The 24214-nt window shown below is 41.1% G+C and overlaps 1 protein-coding gene across 2 annotated transcripts in view; it reads right to left on the bottom strand.

Annotated features, from left to right (window-relative positions):
* Positions 1-24214, bottom strand: part of MAP3K5 (mitogen-activated protein kinase kinase kinase 5) — a 192502-nt gene that overhangs the window by 40182 nt on the left and 128106 nt on the right. For both annotated transcript variants that reach the window (XM_075597435.1, XM_075597436.1), the window contains one exon: positions 19532-19665. In XM_075597435.1, coding sequence (XP_075453550.1) covers positions 19532-19665 — 134 coding nt within the window. The remainder of the gene's footprint in view (positions 1-19531; positions 19666-24214) is intronic.

The following is a 24214-nucleotide window of genomic DNA, read 5'->3' on the forward strand; positions in this document are numbered from 1 at the left end:
GCGAAGATGAGGGAAATCATCTTTTCGCGCTGCTACCGGCGCTGAATTATGTATATGTGTGTGTGTGTATATATGTATGCATGTGTGTGTATGTGTGTATGTATTTGTGTGTCTGCTCAAATGTAATAAATTTATTTTTACCAATGTTTTTTTTATTTTTTAATAATAAATCACACACACACACGCACACGCACGCACGCACGCACGCACGCACACACACACACACACACACACTGTACCTTCACAGCTCTCAGTATACTTACGAAAAGCATGCGGCACGCACACGCGCATTCGAACATGCACGCGCGCGCACGCCGCAGACACTATATAACAGCCCTTAGAGGCAGGGACTCATTTCTAAATCAGCTCTTACATAGGTTGTTAGTGATATGTAAAAAACAAAAGTGTTACTGTTAGAAGTGAGTTTCGTTGACTTGAAGCGAATAAGAGTGTTTTAGGACGAAGGGCTCCAATTGTCCAACAAAAATGTTAAATAAAACAATTTCACATCATGCAGGTGGTGGCGGTTATTGTTGCTTTAATTAAGGTCTCTAAAGTCAAAAATGCCGATTATATTTACTAAGCTACAGTATAAGAGTCTTTAACACAACAGCGTAACATTTCATACCAGCCTCCAAGGGTTTCTATCACTATCTGTATTTAATTCCTCCATGCTACACCCCAATGACCAATAGCTATTTCCCAATTCCTATCTCTTCTCTCTAGCCCATTACCTCTCACTTGCCCGCACTTCCTTCAAATGTAAAATCTCCTCAATATCATACAACAAATCTAGGAAAAATAAAGATACCCAGAGTTTAATACAAACATAGTTTATTACTCTACAAGACTTACGCCGTCATTATTGGATGTTGCTATCCAATTACTTGAGACCTGTGTATATTATATTAACTTGCCCTGTCATTTGACTAAACAGCAGAAGGGGAAGGAGAACAGGATGACCCGGTAGCAGCAGGTATTGTACAATATACAACTGCATGCACAAGAGAGTTTCAAATGACAGCAAAAAGTCACCTGGGCATTAGTTGCTATGGAAGTAAAGTAACATTGAAGATGCACATTGCTGTTTCATCAAAACAAAATCTATTACCAACACTTGTTGAAATATTGATGCCATGTAATTGCTTTGGTGTTGAAACAGAAGGGACTGCATAAATATCAGAATAAGGGATCTCATATGTACCTGGCGGTGCTATTCCAAAAGACGCCATCAGGCGCTACTATGGAATAGCACCGCTGATCAAATATGGCTCAATGTGCATGGGGACTCCAAGTGTTGTTTCGTGTTACCATGGTTATTCATCGCTGTAGCTACTTGTCAATCCGAGATGCAGCTGTTCCTTTGTAGGTCTTTATCTATTGTACCTTAAATTTCCACACTTTCTATGGAAAATTCCACCCACAGTTCTTTCCCTGGGGAAGTTGGACTTCTAACATGATGGATCTTAATAGAGCCGCTTAGACATATTGTAAAAGCCATGCTTTAAGAAAGGTCAACATCAATGTAGTTATTCACCAGCTAGGGCCCAGATCCTTGTGACAGGACATCTTCATTTGACCAAATGAACAATAAGCGTCAGAAATAAAACAGGACATGTTCTATAAATATGCCGGAGTCAACTTAGCCTGCTGCTGTAATCACCATCAACATGTTATCTTTAGTTCCTCCTACGGTTTTAAAAAGCAACTTCCTTCCCTCTACTTGTGTAACCCACAAGGTTACAAGAGGCGACAGATGCAGACAGCATTTTTTTCCTTTACAAACCCAGCTGTGCTTATGACATGGTTGTGATAACAATGGTTAATCCCCGTGTAAACACGTGTTGTTATGATAAAATACATTCATAGAGCACCGTCCATTTTACACGTACTGCATTTATAGTAACAGACTAGACTACTTTTTACTGTTATTTTTAGATTCAGCACATAAAGTACCCATAACAAAGTGCTGTGTGTTACAAATCCGCGGTGACATAAATCCCTATAAAAAAGGACAAACACATGCTGAGATACCGTATGGTATAAATAGTCACAATCAGGTGTCTATTTCAGACTAAATTACAGGACTTGTCCTTTGTATTACTTCTATTATGGCATTATAACAGGGAAACATGCGCTTATCTTGGGTTATAATAAAGAAACTGGAAACTGTCCGTCCCCTTTATTTTTGATAAATATTTGTAGATTTATTTATTTGAATGATGACACCCAATGTTAGCAGCAACCTCCCTATAGTGGGCAAATTATATTTATACTTAAAAATAAATAATATGTATCGTACAAATCGTAATGTCGTACTTTGTAAAGTTAAGTAACGATTAAAGTCAATTTCATTTTCTTATTTTCTTCCTGTGCAAAATGAATGTTTTTATTTTGAATATTTTCCTGTGAAATTGATTAGCAAATGGATACTTGTTGTCCTTCCCTTTTACATGTTTGGCTAATTACTTTACAAATACAACAAAAGAAAAAATCGGGTGCCTGTAGACCCCTCGTTCCACAAAACATAGTTAAAACCATCCAGAGAATTTGGTTTTCGTGAAAAGTTTGCAAGTTTTGAATGTTATCTTAAAAAAATTAGCGGCATCTACATTCTCATGTCATCTCATGACAATCCAACAGATTCCCCTTGCATTGGCAAGGTAGCATTGGCATCTTAAGAGTGATGCATTTAAAGTGATCATTTTAAGTGACAATAATAGTTAGACTATAGTTATATATTTACTTTCTTCATGCAAGACCAATAACCTCTGCAGATATGACATGGATCTAATTGCATTCTATTCACAGGTATGTTCCTGATGTGCAAGTCCTGTTTAAAAGATTTACTCAGTGGCCTTAAGCAGTGATAAGTTTGGTATGTTCCTGATGTGCAAGTCCTGTTTAAAAGATGTACTCAGTGGCCTTAAGCAGTGATAAGTTTGGTATGTTTAAATATCAAAAGGTGTTTTTTTTCCCCCTCTTAACTCTGTGCTGTTAATTGACCAACTGGAACAAGCTGATTTATTGGGGCGGGGGGAGGGTCATGTGACTGCTTTAGATGTATAAAACACAGATTCCCCTTGCATTGGCATCTTAAGAGTGATGCATTTTAAGTGACAATAATAGTTAGACTATAGTTTGACTAGAGGTGACTGGGGACTGCATCCTTTCTACAAACTCTTACTCAAGGCAACAAACGGTGAGCTTAAATGACCACACTTTGATCCCATGCTTGTTAACCTGCATATTTAACCCCACAAACCTTTACAACTTCTTTCACTGCAGCCTCTCCCAAAACTGACTGCACAAAACACTGAAACCCTGAATTGACTCTAGCATTGCAATGCAGCAAAACACTTGACAAGGAACAGGCTCACCCCTGCTGTTTAGTCTGCACACACTCACAACAGCTCCATGCAGCACTGCCTACCTCTGGCATAATGAACCTGCTATGTATCGTAACATTTTTCTTTCTCCTGGCCTCATGGAGATGTTACTCCCTCTATCCACTACAAACTCCTCCATCCTGGCCCACACCCAACATCACCATACACCCTGGACTACTCAAAAGCCTTGCACTATCTACTGAATATTGGTGGAGAACTCTAAAAACCAGCACACCAACCACTGCTCACTCTAATGGCAAACACCACAAATTTACAACTTGCAAACAACTACCCACATTTCTGCTCATACTATTACTCTCTTTAGCAGGTGATATTGAACCTAACCCAAGTCCTCCCATTTCAAATCTGTCCCATGCCCCTGAGAATTCCACCTTTAAATTCAAAAAAGGGCTATCTGTCGCCCATATAAATATTCGGAGCCTGCTGCCCAAACTGGACGAACTAAGGGCATGGTGCCTTATGCATAAACCAAAAGCCATCGTTCTTACAGAAACATGGTTAACCTCTAAAACCACCCTCGATGCAAATATCGCCATTCAGGGATACATTTTTAGGAGAGATAGGTCAAAGAGAGGAGGAGGAGTGTTATTTTATATTGCAGACACATTACAATTTACACTGTTAAATTGCCCCCCAAGCCCACCCTCTTTTGAAATTCTAGTTGGCAAAATCTGCCTCCCCTTTTCTAAGCCCATCTTGCTCGCTGGCGTCTACCGCCCCCCTAAAGCCCCTCTACAATCCCTGACTGATATCACCCAGTTTCTTGGCTCCATTTCCTCTCTGAATGAGAAGAGTGAGCTGCTAGTTCTTGGGGATTTCAACTTCAATTGGCTTGACCCTAAAAACCACAAAATCCAGATACAACTCAAGTCACTTAACCTATCACAACTCTTTTCCCAACCCAGACGGACAAACCTGAAATCACATAACCATTCCTTGCTAGACTGGATTCTCTCCTCAAACCCCAGCAGAATCCAATCCTCTGGCATCCTTCCTGATATTTTCAGTGACCATGCAATAGTGTACTGTGTAAGGAAAATTAAACCTCCCTATTCAAGCCCTAGAGTTCTCCTCACCAGAACATTTAAGAACTTTAACCCACAACAGTTTCTGGATGACCTTACCAACTGCCCATGGCACAGAATCGATTTAATTCCCGACCCTGATACTGCGCTCGACTATTTCCAATCAGAGTTCTTAAAACTCTGCGATACCCATGCTCCACTACGCAAAATAAGGGTACTGGGGGCCCACCTTCCATGGGTTACAAGTGACCTTATTGCACACTACCAGCTCAGGGATACCTTGTGGAAAAGCTACAAAGTAACTGGCACTACCAAGGATCTCAATCACTACAGATGCATGCGGAATATGTGCACAAGGCAAACAAGGCACGCAAAAGCACAATATTACTCTGACAATCTCCACCAAAATACATCAAACCCAGCTAACTTCTGGAAGGTTATCAACAATATATTCCAGCCTCCTAACCATCAACAACCAAGTAATATCACTAAGGGGGATAATACTCTGACAAACCCCACTGACATTGCAAATGCATTCAATGATTACTTTGTGGGGTGTGCCACTAACTTATTAGCGAAACACAGCCCAAACCACAAATCTGAATCTCACCCTGGGAGTACACACATAGTCCCACCCCCTCCCAACACTGCCCACAATTTTCAATTTGGCCCAGTATCTGAAGAGGAGATTACACAAGCGCTCCTCAAACTAAAACTAAGCAGCCAATGCGGACCTGACTTACTACAATCTAGGTTCCTACGACTTGGTGCCCCAGCCATTGCCAAACCAATTGCTTCCATAGTCAACTCTATCCTGTCTGCAGGCCATATCCCTAAGACATGGAAAAACTGCCAGAGTTGTCCCAATCTTCAAAAGTGGGGACAAAAACACTGTCTCAAACTACAGGCCAATCTCAGTTCTCCCAATTCTATCCAAAGTAATGGAAAAATGTGTCCACTCCCAATTAAGCGATTTCTACACCAAGACAAATTTTCCTAGCCAATTCCAATCTGGCTTTCGTCCCAAACACTCCACCGAAACTACCCTGCTAAAAGTTTGCAATGAAATCCAGTGTGGAATGGAACGGGGACAACTCACTGGTGCAGTATGCCTAGATTTTGCAAAGGCTTTTGACACAGTTGATCATGCTATCCTGCTTAACAAACTCCAGAGCTCTGGAATAGGGAAGCATGCTTTAAACTGGTTTCAGTCCTACCTATCAGGTAGATCCCAACATGTGTCTATCTCAGGCTCTAACTCGAACCCCCTGGATATCACTTGTGGTGTCCCGCAAGGCTCTGTTCTGGGGCCCCTAATCTTCTCAGTGTTCATTAATGATCTTCCCACAGCTTGTAAGGAAGCCTCAATACACATGTTTGCAGACGACACAATCCTATATGCACAAAGCCAAAGCCTCTCTGACCTTCAACACATACTTCAGTCTGACTTTTTGAGACTCGAAAACTGGATTTCCCAAAACAAACTGTTTTTAAACACTGACAAAACTGTAACAATGGTATTTGGGACCAAGACTAAATTTTTAAAGCTTCCAGTGACTGAGCTCCAGATTAGAACCAACGCCAACACCACCCTAACTCCTGTCACTAGTTTTAAATACCTGGGCTTATGGTTTGACTCCCACTTAACATTCGGGATGCACATTGATACCCTGACAACCAAGACCTATGCCAAACTAGGGGTACTTTACAGGAACAAATCCTCCCTAAGTCTCCTGGTCAGAAAGCGTATCGCACAGCAGATGCTAATGCCAAGTATTGACTATGGAGACATAGTATATGGCTCGGCACCTCAAACCCACCTTAGCAAATTTGACACCCTCTACAATTCAATTTGTCGTTTTGTTCTCCAATGCAACTACAACACACATCACTGCGAAATGCTCAAAGAACTAGATTGGTCATCACTAGAGTCTAGGCGCAAAGTTAACCTTTCCTGTCTTGTCTTTAAATTCTTCATGGGCAAGCTACCCAGCTATCTGAACAAGCTCCTCACCCCTACCACTTGCAGCACTCATCACCTGAGATCAGACTCCAAAAGACTGTTCATGGTCCCAAGGCTCAACAAAGTATCCGGCCGTTCCTCCTTCTCCTACCGTGCACCCCAAAACTGGAACAACCTACCAGAGACTCTCACATCCACCACCAGTTTAAGTTCTTTCAAATCTAAGGCTGTCTCACATTTTAATCTGGTCTGTAACTGTTTCATACGCCCATAATATATATTTTCTTTAACTGTGCACGCAATGTCTTGTATATAATGTATACCCTGTTCATTTATGTAACTGTATTTGTAACCATGTATTATTTGTCTTACTCTGTGCCCAGGACATACTTGAAAACGAGAGGTAACTCTCAATGTATTACTTCCTGGTAAAATATTTTATAAATAAATAAATAACAAGGAACATTATAATCTATGAGTATTACCTGCACTTTCATATTGTTGTATTACCTTGATTATATTATCTGTAAAATCTACAAGGATTGTCATGAGTCGCCACTTGGTATGTCAGGCTGCCATGTAGGTGCCCGCTCAGCTGATGTTGCAGCCCTGCTCCTGGACGCGTATGAAGGGATCCATCTGCTACCGACGCCAACAAAGAACCTGCCGTCGCTGATGTGGACTTTTATATGTGTGTGTGGAGTTGTGAGTGTTTAATAAATATTTTTCATTTTACTGAACCTTTTTTCTCTGCATTCACCCCGATCATGGGGGGAGGATTTCCTGTGGGATCGTGGTTAAGGGGGCGGACAACTTCCAACCACACTTCACGGAGGGAACAAGAAACAGCTGTAAAGAAACCCTTGAAGGACCTGGCACTCACACAGGGCCGTGTGAGTAGTATCTATACATATATATTTATATATATAGATCCCTATCCAGCCCCTTTGTACCAGCACTAGGCTTTGACTGGGGTATTTACCCCTTGAGCACCATGCTGTGTATGTGTATGGTGATCTAGGAATTAAACATTATAATCTATGAGTATTACCAGCACTTTCATATTGTTGTATTACCTTGATTATATTATCTGTAAAATCAGTAAAATCACCCTGTGCTCCACTATATTCTTTGTTTATAAGTATATAGAAGAAGGAGTAGCTCAGTGAGTAAAGTACTGACTGGCACGGAGTGTGAAGCAGGGGAGCCTGGTTCAATTCCCAGTGTCGGCTCCTGGTGACCTTAGGCAAATGACTTTATCGCCCTGTGCCTCAGGCACCAGAAACACAAGATTGTAATCTCCATGGGACAAGGACCTGTGCCTGCAAAATGTCTCTGTAAAGCGCTACGTAAAACTAGCAGCGCTATACAAGAACAAATTATTATTATTATCTTGCATTCAGAAGGTGTTTTCTTCAAATGGAAGACTCCTGATGAAGCAGTTATTCTGCGAAACACATTGAGGTATTGTCTCTGGGAAGTTTCATGGCAGACGCTAGAATGCAGATGACTGACTGACCAGAAGTGGTGATGGACGAACCACCAGAATTGACGTGGGATGTTAGGAGCCAGACGACATCACCTACAGCAGAGTATCATTGTCTCCTGCAAGCTCCAGTTTCTGATGTGCTTTGTGCTTTTTATCCCTGTTACTTTGTAAGTGCATGCTGTAGAGGACTTTAACTACCTATTATACTGTAGGTTACACACACTGTCTCCTTTTCTTCCTGTGCCCTTATGGGCCTGGCATACAGCTTCTGTGATATCTACTATTGGAATTCATTTCTACATTCCCTTGATGACAGCTGGTGATCTGCCAGCCCACAGGGTCCATGTGAAGAAAACACTTTCTGAATGCAAAATACTTACCCCAAGTTTGTGAGTGCATATATATCACTTCCACAATTCACGATTTCCTCGTTTGACTTTATTACACTATATATTTTGATCTTATTTCCTTTGGGTTGCGCACTCCAATGTATCGCGACAACAAGACTTTACAGAAGCACCTTGGACACTGTTGGCGCAGTAACCCCAAAGTGACCTTTACAAATTCCCTTTATTTCACCTGTTTATTCACATATATCTGATTATTTGATTAACACTTCTTCACAGTCACAGTATTAAGGTGGCGCTCTTCACTTTTTGTAATCTGTTTACAGTTTCCCCTCCCTAAATAAAATAAAGCTCCAGAGTACACGAATCGATTAAACAAAGATCTATTGTATTAATACATCATCAAAAAAATCCTGATGTTTCCGTCCTAACGGACCTTCAACAGGGTTACAAAAAAAATGCAGTGTACATAGAGTACTATATATACTCATGACCTCAAAAAATGGCACCAAAACACCATTGGGACTGAAATGTTGGATTAATACAAAATATCTTTGCTTCGTGTGCTATGGAGTTTTTTTCATTATGTAATGCATTGTGTCTACACGTCCAAGAGGCACGGCTGGGAAACCCCTTTTTCTATATATTAAATACGATTGTTTTTTGTTTTTTAAAGCTTTCTTTTTGGGCAGGGGGGGGGGAATGCATGATTGTTTTTCTCTATTACAGTTTCACCTCCCCACAGCCTTTTCTACCATTTTACTTTTTAAATATTTCCTTAATTATGTGTTGCCAGGCAAATAATTCACTTACTTATATCCAAAGGAACCGTCTGTCCACTCAAGGTTGACCCCCACAGCTGGTAGCCAAATATGATATGTGCGGAGCAGGAAAAAAGACCTTTTGAAGATGCGGGGTAAGGGCCACTTGCAGACCCGCTTCCCATGTGGGGCCAGCGGCCGCAATTGCAGCAGCCCACGGATGGAGCTCACACAGCTCACAAGAGTCCGTCCCCTCTGTGTCTCCTGGGCTTGTGATACCTGAAAGGGTAATGACGCACTTCCTGCGTGACCATCCAGAAGTAAGCAAAGAAAAAAATGATCGATATCAGCGCTGCTCCTTGGGATGACAGACTCACCAGGTAGGTAATAAAATCAATTTATTAAGTCTACATAAAACAGATACTAGAACATAACATAAAAGACATCATCCAAAATGTTTCGGGCGAACTCGTCCGAAACATGTGGGAGGAGGTCTTTTTTGTTATGTTCTAGTATCTGTTTTATGTAGAATTAATAAATTGATTTTATTACCTACCTGGTGAGTCTCTCATCCCAAGGAGCAGCGCTGATATCGATTATTTTTTTCTTTAAATAATTCACTTACTGTATGGCTGGATAAGTATAATTATAGCACTATGGTTGGATGTAATTGGGAGGTCGCAAGGCAGTTTTGCCAGCAAGTGCCTAGAACTGCTGTTTATCCGCCATCCACCAGATGCCGTTTCTCATTGTATGTAACAGAAAGTGTCCTTACTTCTCTTGTTGGACAATTGGTAAGTGTAACAGGTATAACAAGTGTAAGTGTAATCCTGTTTAAATAAAAGCCTGTAGTGGTCTGAGAAATCCAGAAGAGAGCTGGTTAATTGAAGCTAGTCAATTAACGAGCTCTACCTGGGTAATCAGACCAGGGTAAAAAAGCCCTACTGGGAACAGACCCAGAGACTCCTTAGCACATTCACAACTGTGCTGACAGAGGAGATATTGTCATGAGCACAAAGGCTGTGCAGAGATCAAGACTCCCGGACACCACTGACCTGAAGGGCCACCTGCTTTGAGTTACCGCTTGAGACTATGGGGGCATAGGCTGGTAAGGCGCTTTTCCTCCCAGTCTTGCAGATAGGGACTGGGGAAGTATGTTAGCCCTTACAAGGGATAGGTGTTTTGTTTCTTTTGTATACATGTTTTGCCTTAAACTGCTGTTTAAAGCCATTTTTTAATTTCCCCAAAACTGTCTCATTGTGTGTATGTTTGCACCTGCCACTATATATATATATATATATATACAGTGGTTGACAAATCACCAAAAAATCTACTCGCCACACAAAAAAATCTACTCGCCACCTAGTACCAAACGTGTGCTGCTTGGGCCAATATTTACTCGCCCGGGGGTTAAATCCACTCGCCCGGGGCGAGCAAATGTATAGGTTTGTCGAACACTGTATATATATATATATATATATATATATATATATATATATATATATCTACACGGTATATAAAGCACCATGTGAAAGGCCATCAACTTGGAACCTCTCCACAACTATTATAGCAACAATCCCACCCCAAATACAGGTATTTTATTTACACTGATCAGTGGGGTCCCCCAGAGATGATCCATGGCCCCCTCAGATATTTGTAATTTTTGTGTGCTTGTTTTGACACAAAAAACAAACAAACAAATATCGCTACGAGCTTGGTCAGCAATAGGAAGCTGCAACGTCGGCTCATGATGATGTTATGGCTTTCAATTGGCCGCCAGTGGAAGCGCGGTCCCTGCAGCTATAGGATGTCTACAAGTTTCCCCTGTCGACAGCGGGCTGCCTGCTCCTAAACCAGGCGGTCCCCGGACATTGAAACAAAAAGGGAGCCGACAGAACTGCTGCTTTAAAGTTGTTCCGGTAATAAGGCAAAAGTTAGAAGCTGCACAATATTTTAATGTGATGCTAGTTCTCGGCCTAGTTATTAAGTAGCAAGTCGTTTTCAATCCTCACAAATCTGTGCATTGACTTTGATCAGAATGCTGCCTTTATATGTAAGGTACTTGTATACCATTTGACATACAATGTAAAACATTGCAGCAGACAGTATAAATACATGGGTATACTTTCTACTGGTTATTTCAGCATATTCTGTTCTTTTGGATTGGCATCAGTAATACAGTAGTAATTACAGAAAGACCTTTCCTACTGGGCAAAACTCCAGTGTTGACAGAACATACTTTCAGTCCCATGTACTTTCTTGGCAGACCTTGCACTTTTACTTGCTGGCATTATTCCTTCTCCAGCTGTGAGAAAGTAAGAGAGACTTAGTGCAAATGTTTTTCTGTACACTTAGGCCCTGCATGTATTATATGAAGACACGCCGTTCTCTTACACAGAACTGCTTCAGCAGCATTGCTAAATATGCCACGGAATACTCCTGGGAGAACAGACACTGTTACCAACACGCACAACCTCAATTCAACTTTAGATTGCACAAGGGAAGGGATGATGGTGGCTCATGTGAATGCAATCGAATCGGGAGAGAGGGTCTACATATTCTATTCCTTACGTCAGGAGGCCGCGGACCTAAATAACATAATATTTTTTTGGTATTATAAAAAATGTTGGGCTGCTATTGCTAATTAAAGGTAATAAAAAAAAATTTCCCTGTTAAATCATGTGTTTTGCCCATTTTTGCAACTAAAGTAAATCTTGGCTTTTCTTTTGTAGAATGTACAGTAGTTTATATAGAAGTAGCAAAAAAAAAATATATCCATCTTTCTACTGTTTTGTTACATTTTAATCAGATAACCATTAGATTGGCACCAACAGAAACAATTACAGAATATACATGTAGTCCAACTTATTTTGTGAGTGATTGCAGCTGACAGCAAATTTTTCATGGCAGTCAATGAATTCTGTGCCACGGTTTAGCTCCTGTTCTCAGAAGTTTGTCACAGTGAGCCAGCGTACCGTGATATACAGAAAGATCATACAGTCAGTATTGCTGCGGCAATCCCAGGGAAAGTAAAGCGGGCTACATCAGCAAGTTTGTATAAAGATGTCATCGCAGAAGCACAAATGTACAAGTGATACATCCTGGTAATAACATGCATCTTTTTTCAAATACATCTTTGTAGTCCATTAAAAGGAGCATGTATGATTTGTTACACTTTATTATGAATGTTTTTCTCTCTGTTGCATGATATGTAATATGCTTGTTTGCCAACACCTGGTGCATTTTGTTAATTCGAGAGGTTTATGTCACCTTCAGACTAAGGGGAGAGAAATGGGACGAGATATGTGCAGAACTTAATACATTCGATTGTAATATGTGCCCTTGGTAACTCCTTCTAGTGAACTTCCTGAAATTGAAGGCTGCTGCCCACATGGCCACACCAGAGAAAAGTGCCTATGATTCATTGACGCAAAGGGATGAACAATAAAAATAAAAATGGACACACTTTTGCTCCAAAACGTAGGAATGCTAGCAGCCACAGATAACATTATAAAATGTTTATTTTTATTTGTAAAGTTACTGCTTGTGTCAAGAGATGTCAACCCGGAAGGACCACATTACTGATATTTGCTGTTTCAAAACAAATAATATTTGTATGGGAAAATGCTGATTTTTACAAGCAAGACTTGAAGTTTCTGGGGCCTATTCAGTAAACTTCTATGTATTTAGTGCATTATTGATCGGGTTTGCATGTTCTTACCGCACTATAAGAAATGTGTGTCAAAACGGTATTCACTAAGACAAACCGCAAGTTTTTTTATCGTGCTCTAAAAAATGTCAAATCACACTACTTTGTTTGTTTGAAGCGAAACTTCTATAGCGGCACCCACCACATGAAAATTTCCCTGGCAGTAAATTGCCTTGATGGCGACAGAAGTACAATGCAGGTAGTGACGTCACTGCTGGCAGAAGAGGCCATCAGCGAGGTCAGTGTTTTTTGGCTAATAGCCCTTTTACCCATTCCTGTGTGATGGTGGTAGAGGGGGTGGGTGAAGGGAGTAGTTGCCCCGGGGTGGGTGTTTACGCCTTGCGGGAGGGGTTAACCCCTTCAATACCTTAGCGGTTGTAACTGCTAAGGTAACAAAGGGGTTATCTCCTACTGCAACCCCCTAGGAGACAAACACCAACCCTTGGGCAATTACTAGCTTCCCCCTCCCCCAACAACAAATCAGTGCCTGCTATTTAACCCCTTCATTATCTTAGCAGTTAGCTGCTAAGTTAATGAAGCCGGCTGCAATTTTGTTTTTATAACCTAGGATTGAATCCGGGGGTCGCCGCAGTTGGAATGAATGCTGGTCAGCTCTGGAGACCCCCAGATTCAATCCTATGCAGTAAAAATAAGAGCAAAAGTAGAAAAAAGATATCCGAAGCAACTGCAGATGAATCGGCAATCAGCATAGACGAACCCGGATAGAAAAAGGCTTTATTGGTTGCTCAAATAGGAACAGGTCATACCATGTCCTTCCTCAAAATAAAATAAACTCTGATATGCAAATCACGATTCCGATCCCGCCACCTTTTAGATTGCGAGAAAAGAAAGCAAGTTTTTACCGAGTGATCTGCATCTCAGAGCTTTGTCAATAGCCGTTGCTGGCAAAGAATGCGAGTTTGGCTAGTTTTTCAGTTACCGTATGGGTTGTTATAGCCAGTGCCTGAACGCTAGGTGTTTTCAAGTGATTTTTTCGTGATAGCAGAGCTTTGTGAATAACTATACATGCACAATCGCTTTAAAAGTGCACTTAAGTGTTAATGCACTTATCAAAGTTTAGTGAATAGGCTCCTGAGAGTCTTTTGATTCTACTGTATTAGCCAGTGAGACTGACTCCAAACCAGTAAGACTCAAAGAAAACCAGTGAGAATTGACAGATCTGTGTGTCACTACACATTATGACTAATTTATAGCCATTCAAGCCAAATGTAAATACAGTCCTGCCTACAAGACTGTACACATTCTTTTGATAATGTTCCAACTACACTATTTCAGCTCTCAAGAATTCTTTCCATTCTAAGCACTAGCTGGATTGAGTTTGAACTTGGCATTTTCCAAGGAGTCATTCAGACCTACACCAGTTCCAAAAACAGTGAAACTATTTCCACTACTAGTTTGCATGCCGAGCTGCCAAACAGCATTTCTGTCATCTTGGAAATAAACCAGCTTTTTATGCCTGGCTATTTTTATATCTGATTTCTAAGCCTTGTAACTTAAAGAAGCCTTCGTGTTTCACTGGAAAAACGCTCCCTGAGAAAATGAACCTACTACAAAGCATAATTGTATATAAAGCTCAACCCCGTTATAGCGCGATCCACTATAACGCGGTTTGAGCGTGGACCCCAAATTAATTTTTTTTTTTTAAAAATTCAAGTTTTATTTTTTTTGCACACACACTGCATACACTCACAGCACACTGCACACACTCACAGAACACTGCATACACTCACAGCACACTGCATACACTCACAGCACACTGCATACACTCACAGCACACTGCACACGCACACACACACACACACACACACACACACACACACACACACACACACACACACACACACACACACACACACACACACACACAGTCTCACACAGTCAAATACACACACACACACAGAGACACACTGTCTCTTTAAGGAAGCTTGCTCTCGCAAGACGGAAGCAGAAGCAGGAAGCAGAGACAGGGAGAAGAGCTGCCAGATGCCGGGTTATGTGCTGCGTGCTGTTGCCGCTGCCCCACCGGGTCTGGGAACGCTGTGAGAGTTCTCAGCTTTCCCCCTCCGGCAGACGCGGTACCACCAGAAGAAAAAAAAATTAGGCGGCCATTTTTTTCCCGCAACCCCGTTTATAACGCGGTGGTCGCGGGTGGCCCTGAGGACCGTGCTATAACAGGGTTAAGCTGTAGTATGTTTCTGAGTTGCCAGATCTCTGACTGCTGTCTTCCTTAGCAACATATATACACTACAATATTTATAATATGCTGCAGCACTTACAGATCTGCCTGCAGAAACCTGTGTACGATTCCAAGGTTCAATAAAGAATCTTGTCGCTCTTTCTTCTCTTACCGAACACCCCACTTCTGTCACAATTTACCGGAGTCTCTGAAAACTGCCACCTGACTAAGTTTTTCGAAGTGTTCAGTTTCCTACTGAGGTAGGGAGGCCACATGGGAGGGAATATGAGGATCTCTGTCTTAACCATGTTCAGCTTGAGACGACAAAAGGCCATTGAGGCAGAGATAGCTGATAGGCCAATTTTGGACTGGGCTACAGGTTTAAGGTCAGATCTAGATAAATATAGTTGTTATCATTGGCATAGAGATGATAGGTGAATTCAAAGGTCAGTGAGATCACCAAGCGAGAGAGTATATAGAGAGAAGAGTAGGGGGCATAAAATTAAGCCTCGAGGTACACTTACAGAGAGTTCCATAGAGGTTAAGGAGGACTTAGCATAAGAGACACTGAAGGAACGGCGAGAGTGGTAGGAGGAAAACCAGGAGAGAGTAATACCAAGGATGCCAAGGGAGTGGAGAATGTGTAGGAGAAGATGGTGGTCAACAGTATCTAAAGATGAGGAGAGGTCAAGAAGAATCAGAATGGAGTCGTTTCCTTGAGATTTGGCAATATGAAGGTCATTAGCTACTTTGGCGAGTTAAAAATGTTAGTGAGGATGGGGACCATGGTAGAAGCAAAATAGGAGGGATTGGGGTCCACACTGCATGTTGTGTAGAACAGCAGGAGATATACTTCTTCCTCTGTAACTGGAGAGAAGGAGACAACGGCAGATGGAGGAGGATTAGGCAGGAGTGGTGTGGAAGGGACAGATGGGATTTATTTGGAGATAGCTTCCACCTTGCACTTGAAATAATCAGTAACATCTGTAATGGAAAGAGTGACGTTGGTTGGATTTATTCCTGTTTACAAGAGAGATGAAGTAACCCTGTTTGTCAAGAAAAAGAGCAGAGCAAACGCAGGACAATACATTTAAAATGAAGGAAATCAGCCAGAGAGGGTGACTTCCTCCAGAGACGTTCAGTGGAACGAGTGCAAGAGCGCAGAAAGCATGTCTGCATGTTTGGCAAGCGTTGAGGTTTGGAGTGTAGTGAGTGCCGGCGTACAGGAGGAGCATACTGATCAGATGAGAACGTAAGGACAGTGTTCTAATTTTTGACCAGACTGTTTGGGTCAGAGGTGGGTGGTAGTTAAGAAAACTTTGATTTTAGGCTGAATTCCAAGGCCTGAAAGTCAATGGAAGGCAGGTTGCAAGTATAGCATGCAGAGGCTGGAGGTTGAGTGTGAGAGAGAAAGTGTGATGAAGTTATGGTTAGAGAGTGGGAAAGGAGAGATTGAGAAATCAGATAAGGAACAGTTTTTAGCTGAGGTCAAGGAAGTGGCACCTTCCTTGTGGGTGCTGGAATCAGTCTATTGGAGGAGAGCAAAGGAGGAAGTGATAAAGAGGAATCAAGATGCCCAGGACTGAGAGGGGACATCAATGTGACTGTTAAAGTCACCTAAGAGCAGTGTGTGTGAGTCAGAAGGGAGGAAGAAGGCTAACCAGAACCCAAAGTCAGAAAGGAAATTGGAGTGTGAGGATGTAGAGTTACAGTAGGTGGCCTATAGATGACAGCAATACGCAGAGAGAGTGGAGAGAAAAGGTGGACAGTATGGGCCTCAAAGGATGAGAATGTCAGGGAAGCAGGAGTAGATAGGGGCTGAAATTTACAGTGAGAAGAGAAACGTATTCCTACTCCACCCCCACGCCCCAAGGGTGTGCGAGAAGGAAAGTCCACCTTAGGATAGAGCTGCCTCCAGGGCAGAGACCGATTGTGAGAGCCAGGTTTCTGTCAGTGCAAAGAGATGAAGAAAGCGAGAAAAGAACATGTCATTAACAGCTAGTTGTTAGAGATTGAGCACATGAAAAAGGGAGAGAAGCAGCAGGTGAGCAGGGAATAGAGATCAGGTTGTAATCAGGTTGAAAAGTTGTAATTAACCATACCACTCACCGGTCATTGGTAAATAATACACATTAATTGTAATAAAGATAATTTCTCCATAAAAATCTATGAGAGATCCCTGTATAATTTTAACGGGGTGCATATCTACAAAAAACGACTACGGTCCGAGTCTGTAACATATAGATCCAGTAATTCTCCTAATGATCTAATATATTGATCATATACCCCCTCTTACGGGTGGGTGGGTTATGTTTAATCACCATAAGGGAGAATGCATCAATATTGCCATGACTACAGGCGGAAAAGAGTTTGAAGACTGGATGACTTAAATCCCCCCCTAATAAGCCAGACATGTTCCATGATCCTGTTTTTTAAAGGGCCTTGTGGTATATCCAACATATTGTTTTCTACAACCACATATCAATAAGTAAATGACACATTTGGTATTGCAATTAATAAAGGACAACCTTATATGTTTTGTTAGTGACTATGGAACTAAAATGAGACAGAGGTATCATGTAGGAACAAATTCTACAATGGTGACACATATGAACCCTTTAAGGGATTTGATTGAAAGCTTTCCGCAGAATTAATCAGGCTTGGAGAGTTGTAACTAGCAATAGTTTTGACCTGTCTAAACACAAAATTTGGACTAGAATGGATGAAAGTTTTCAGAACTGGATCAAGAGACAAGACGCTCAAATTTTGTCTGATAATCGATTTAATTTGTTTGGCTCGTCTACTAAATTGTGTAATGATGAGTGGAACCTCTTTCTTGGTTTGCCCTCTCCTCCCTCGTTTCAATAAAGATGACCCCTTCATAAGTTTAACCTCTTCAAGGGCCCGACCCAGGTCACATGGTCAACAACCTCTACTCTTGAACCAGTCATATAGATCCTTGGATTGAGCGAGGAAGTCATCAAAATTGGAACAATTCCTCCTCAATCTCTTGAATTGTCCCTTTGGAATTTCACTCAAAAGAGGCTTGGGATGGCAGCTGTCAGCTTGCAAAAATGTGTTACGAGAATTAGCTATGCGATAAATATCGGTTTGAATATTGAAATTGAGATCCACATACAAGAGCAGATCTAAATAATGAATGTGCTGTTAATTTTGATTAAACGTAAAGTGCAAGTGAAATGTATTAGTATTTAAAGTGTCTATGAAGGATAAAAGGGAAGTAACGTCCAATTCCAAATAAAAATAAGATTATCTGTAAACCGTTTGTAAAAAAACAATACTAACCCTGAAGGGGTTCCCATCTCCAAACACGTGAACGACTACCATCAAACCAAGAAAAGGTTGGCATAGGAACAGGCAAAACTGGTACCCATTGCCGTTCCACGTGTCTGCAGATAGAAAACCGCATCAAAAAGAAAAAAATTGTCAATAAAAAGTGAATGGAATCTAAAATAACAGGGCTCTGTGAAAGTGACAGGTCCAAATGATCTAAAAAATATGGAACAGCGGTCATCCTTGACTGATGATCTATCATGGTATACAGAGAGGTCACATCAAGTGTGACCCATATATAATTTTGTTTCCATTTTACATGATTTAATTGGTTCAGTTCCCACTGTCCGAATGAAAAATGAGGTGCAGAAATCTTAGTGGCACTTGTGTCCCACCACTAGAAATACCCAGGAGAATTAGGAAATGCAAAAAAGCCAGCGGTATGCGGGCACGGTGCACTGGCTCTGGTTTTGTCCCCTGCCTGTTTCTCTAATCATGTTAGAATTGGATGCAGGTCGGTACAAACAACAGTGAGTCCTTACTTGGACTATGGTGGCAGATATTAACCATTTGGCTGATATACATAGTCTGGAGCCACGGTCTCTATTTCATTTTAGGCTTTTGTTCCACATTTTCTATTTTACTGCAAACAATTGTTCTGCAATGCAGACCCTTCTGGTAATGAAAGGGTTGTGCACCTGAGTTACAGCAGGACTTAAAAGTCCTAATCAAAACCTCCCTCTACCTTAATTCTGCACATTTGTACAGCTGGAGATAGGGCCGGCTTGATGGCGGTGCCATCGGTGCGACTGCACCTGGCCCCGCGCTTACAGAGGCCAGGTGCAATCCTCCCCGGCTCAACTTCAGTAACCACAGTTTAATGTTGTGATGGTTAAATTAACCGCCACAACATTTAAACTGTGATTGCCGGACGAGGTGGAGAAAGCAGGGCCTCTCTAAGTGCCAGCATCTCCTCCTGTGACCATGTGACGGTGCGTCACCATGACAACGCAATGTCACACAACACAAGGTCCCGCAAGAGGCCTCATGCATCATGTGACATTGTATTGTCACGGTGACGTGTTGCAGCAGGAGGAGATGCCAGCTCCGGAGAAGGTAAGAGGCTCCGCCAAACTCCCAGCCATCCCTGGCTATACTATACTCCAAGAGTTAAAGTCTAAGATACTGCTCATTGCCTATTGAAAGCAAAAGTTAATCAGCTGGGGAACTTACGCATCTAGATCAAAGCTGTAACTGTTCATAATGCAAAAAATCAACAACTGACCACATCTGCACAAAGTACAGTAAGTTGGTAAATAGCAATAGCTTCCCTTACCTGCTGTCTCTCTCAGGAACTTCCTTGATGGCTATTCTGACCTGGTTGCTTAGGTCTCGTCCTGCATATACCACGCCGTGAGTCCCTTTACCCAGAACAACTCTGTCTCCATTTTCATCATATTCGTAGTCAAACTATGAAAAAGATACATTTTACAATGACATTGATCCTCTGGTTTGACTCCTGTTTTAAACCATTGTGGAAAGGGAGCAATATAATGATTAAGTTAAAATGTCTTCAGTCATGGCACAGTCCCACTTAGCTGACCGAATACAGTGTAATAATTCAGCAAATTAAAATATGTCCTTATTTGTGTTAGTTATCAAATAAACATATTTTACTGTGTGCCTACAAACATACAACCCTCTTATTTTTTCCTTGAACCCCCATCCTTTGGGTAAGAAGACGTAGATGAAGAATTGTGTATTTTTCATGTTTTGGGAGGTTGGCAGGCCCTAGAAAACACAATGATATAGCACAAAAGGGAGAAGCAAAAGCAAGTTGGACTCTTTTGCAAGTCTCAACTTACTATGTGAGTAACTGTCATCAGTCATCAAGATTAAACCCATTAAAACATTACTGCCATTGGGTCACTTTGGTGATAGCAGGGACTATTACGTATTGTTTTAACGTGTAGTTCAAAATAGTCCAAAGGCTACAGGTAAATACTTTCTTTTACGTCTATTACCAATGACAAATCCTCATGCAAATATTTATGGTACGAAGAGAAAAACAAATGTCAGACCAGACAGAAGTTCAGGTTTGATACATACCCTGAATATATTGCTATGTCCCCCCCATAACATTCTCTATGGACCATCTTAAAACAGCAATCCCACCCAATTTAGCGATGGATTTTCTCTTTACGGAATTCAAACTGAGGTGAGTCCGTCTGGACTGTGCTGTGCTATTTTTAGCAGGCTGTTTAGTTACCGGTGTTCCCTGACGGAAATGTTGTCTTTTTCTCTGCTGTCACGATAATATCATGATATATTAAGTATTTGAATCAATCCAGTACTTCAGGGGTTAACGTTGGCTACAAATTGTGTTAAAAATGCAATAAATGTTGGGGGCGCGCACGCAACACCGAGGAGGATGGGAGCTCTCTGAAGCAGCTCCGTGGACTCCACTACGATCGCGGATGATTTAGCCCTCCAAATCGGCTGAAATTTATTGAAAAGACCTCCCTCTTCAGCGGAACCTACAGGGATGCCTCCCCCTAAAAAAGATAAGAAGCCACCGACCCCCTCAGTGTCCCTTTACCTCTTGAAAACTGGCTCTCCGGTTCCCAAAATCCAAGATGGCGCCCGAGTGTGCACAAGAACAACAGGATTAGCCACACCAAGGGGGAAAGTTTGACACAGAACAAGACCAAGAGACAGAAGAAAATTCCCCAATCACCTCAAAGGCTTTAAAAGACTTGTTTAAAAAGATGCAGGATGTCTTTCAAGTGACAGATCTAGATAAGGCTGTAGATAAGGCTGTTGCTGAATTTGAGGCAGGTCTGACTTCCCCGACAGAATGAACAGTGCAGCTGGAAACTCGAAGAATCCCTGCAGAGTCAGGGCTCAATGGAAGACCAGCTAATCAGACTTAATGACGAAATCAGGAACCTGAATGACACCATCGATGATTATATCCGGAAGCAGTTGATCCGGGTGAGTTGCAACCCTATCTAACAAATCTATTTACACAAATAGTTCCGTCGCTTCTAACAAGTGACTTGCATATGGACAGAGCACACTGAGCCTTAGGTCCAAGATTCGTGGAACCTCGAAAATGCAGGGACGTAATAGTCAAACTACACTATTACACCACTAAGGAGAAAATAATGAGAGGCTGCAGGATTAAAGAATATGTGGATATTCCAAGATCTTTCCAGATCTACAATCTCAAGAAGATGCCTCCGTCCTCCTTAGAGATAACGAGATCCACTATAGATGGGCTTTCCCATTACGATTAGTCGTAAACAAAGACGGGAAGCAATTTTCGTTAAGATTCCCGGAAGAGGCAGAGAATTTCCTAGGAGCCTTTGGTGTACACGGCCAGCAGTCCGCAAAACTGCAGCATTCCCCGAGGCCCGAGAGACCACCAGAAGCTTTACAGCGGAGTGAAAGAGGGGACAGTCCAGAAGCTCCTGATATTGCCCACCCGACCTGATAGGGCAAAGGGTTCTGTCACTACGGCTAAAGTCGGATTAGCTGGTTTATGATCTGCGGCGAACTTTTTTTCCCGCGGTGTTTGAAATTCTCGCTTTTCCCCTGAGGTCCTGTTGGATCTAGGTGGGGTGCAAGAAACCTAAGAGACTCAGTGTTATTTTTGTAAATTTTTTGTGGTTAATCTGATCCTTTCGATTTTACGAATTTTTCTAAGGTCTTAAACTATACTCCCAGTTATTATTGTTACAAGCTGTGAACCCTATAGGAAGAGCGAAAATATTTAATGTAACAGGTTTAGGTGGTTACAGTATTTGAACTGAAGGCATTTTCCTATTTCCCAAATGCTGTCATTTAATGTAATGTAATGTAAATCAGACGGGGATTGAGGAACAGATGTGGAATATTTTGGTAGATTACTTCAAGTCAAACAAAGGCTCAGTTGCAAGCCCGTCCATCCTCTGGGAGGCCTATAAAGCTCAATTAGAGGTCAATTTATCTCAATAGCTTCATATAGGAAAATAGCTAAATAATTTAAACAGGGAAACTTACGGCAAAACTAATTGAACTAGAACAGGAACATAAATCACGCCCATACAGGAAGACATATAAGCTTCTTTGCCAGACAAGAGTGGAATTACATAAATTAAGATTGGAAGACACAGAGAAAGCATTAATATGGATTCGTCAGACCTATTATGATACGGGTAATCAAGCAGATAAGCTGCTCGCTAGTAAACTAAGGTGTTAAATCTAAATTGCAAGTCTCAGCGATAAGACGGGGTAACGGGGAAATCACATATAACCTTTCCAAATTGCAGAGGAATTTTATAAATACTATAATAATTTGTTTAATCTGGACTCATCAGACCCCAACTTTAATAAAACATCCAGTGAACAAATAGAGAGCTATTTACAGGCATGCGAACTTCCAAAGCTGTCTGCGGAAGAATCGGAGGGACTCAATGCTAAAATAAATATTGCAGAGTTAAAAGAGGTTATTTAAGGTCTGAAACCCTCAAAAGCCCAAGGCCCAGATGGATTTTCAAATCTATACTATAAAAAATATTGGGGGAATTTTAGCACCATATCTTTTAGATATGTTCAATAGCTTTTTTTATTGGGTTCCCAGATTCCCACGCAAATGTCACAAGCAAATTTAGTAGTGATACCTAAATAAGGAAATGACCCAATGAGTTGCGCAAGCTACAGGCCAATTTCACTTCTTAATACAGATTTAAAAATGTATAGTACAATTTTGGCTAATAGATTAAACCCAATCCTGCCCCACCTAATTCATAACGATCAGGTAGGTTTCATAAGCATGCGTCAAGCCTCGGACAATACACGTAAGATTATTATCAATATAATTGATTATATATAGTCTTCTAAACCCAAAGCGATGTTATTTAGTTAAGACGCCGAAAAAGCGTTCGATAGAATTAAATGGGATTTTCTGGATAGAACTATGCAGGAGTTTGTTTTTTCCGATCCATTTTTAAAGGGGGTCCAAGCCCTATATAACGCACCAAAAGCTTCTTTGAAAATGCCAGGGTGGTATTTAAACCAAATTAAAATGAGTAATGGCACCAGGCAGGGATGCTCATTATCTCCCCTGCTTTTTGTGTTAACAATTGAGCCGCTTTCAATTAAAATGAGGAAAACCCCTAAAATACAGGGTATCAAGATCATCCAGTAAAATTTAAAATGATCTATTTTTGCCGAAGATATTATTTTGACAATTTCTAATCTTCTGACTTCTCTTCCAAATGTACAAGAAGAGCTTTCTAGGTTTGGTTCATTTTCAGGCTATAAAATTCATTCGGCCAAGTCAGAGGCACTAAATTTAACTTTATCAGATACTGAGGTAAAAATAATCAAATTAAATTTCTATTATCACTGGAATAATGTAAGATTTAAAAATGTAGGGATCATTCTCACAAAAAACTATCAATCTCTTTATAAATATAATTACCCAGAGCTTTTAACTAGAATTAAATGGGATCTTTTACTATGAGTGGTCACCAAATCTCCTGGATATGCCGTATTATATCAGTCAAGATGACTGTCCTTCCGAAACTGCTTTACCATTTTCAGACACTACCAGTCGCTATCCCGATAAAATATATACAGGATTTACAGAATAAAATCATGCAGTTTATATGGAGTAACAAAAGACAAAGATTGGCGAGATCAGTTATGCTCGCACCCAGAGAAAGAGGGGGTCTGGCGGTCCCTGATATTAGGAAATATATTTAGGTTCCCATTTGAAACAGATCATATTTTGCCATTCTCAGGAAAATCAATATCGGTGGGTAGATTTAGAAAATATATTTAATAACTCTGCGGCTCTCCCGGCCCTTCTGTGGAATAATAAGCCAACAAAATGTTCCAGACTAGACTTTTTTGATTCGGCAGAATAACACGTTCTCTTAAAATTTGGCATAGGGTCAAAATTTATTATCAACTATTTTCAGCTCCCTCGAGATGTACCCTTATTTTTGACAACCCTGATTTTGGTTGGTTT

The sequence above is a fragment of the Ascaphus truei genome, chromosome 4 (genome assembly GCF_040206685.1).
Source record: "Ascaphus truei isolate aAscTru1 chromosome 4, aAscTru1.hap1, whole genome shotgun sequence".
NCBI lineage: Eukaryota > Metazoa > Chordata > Amphibia > Anura > Ascaphidae > Ascaphus > Ascaphus truei.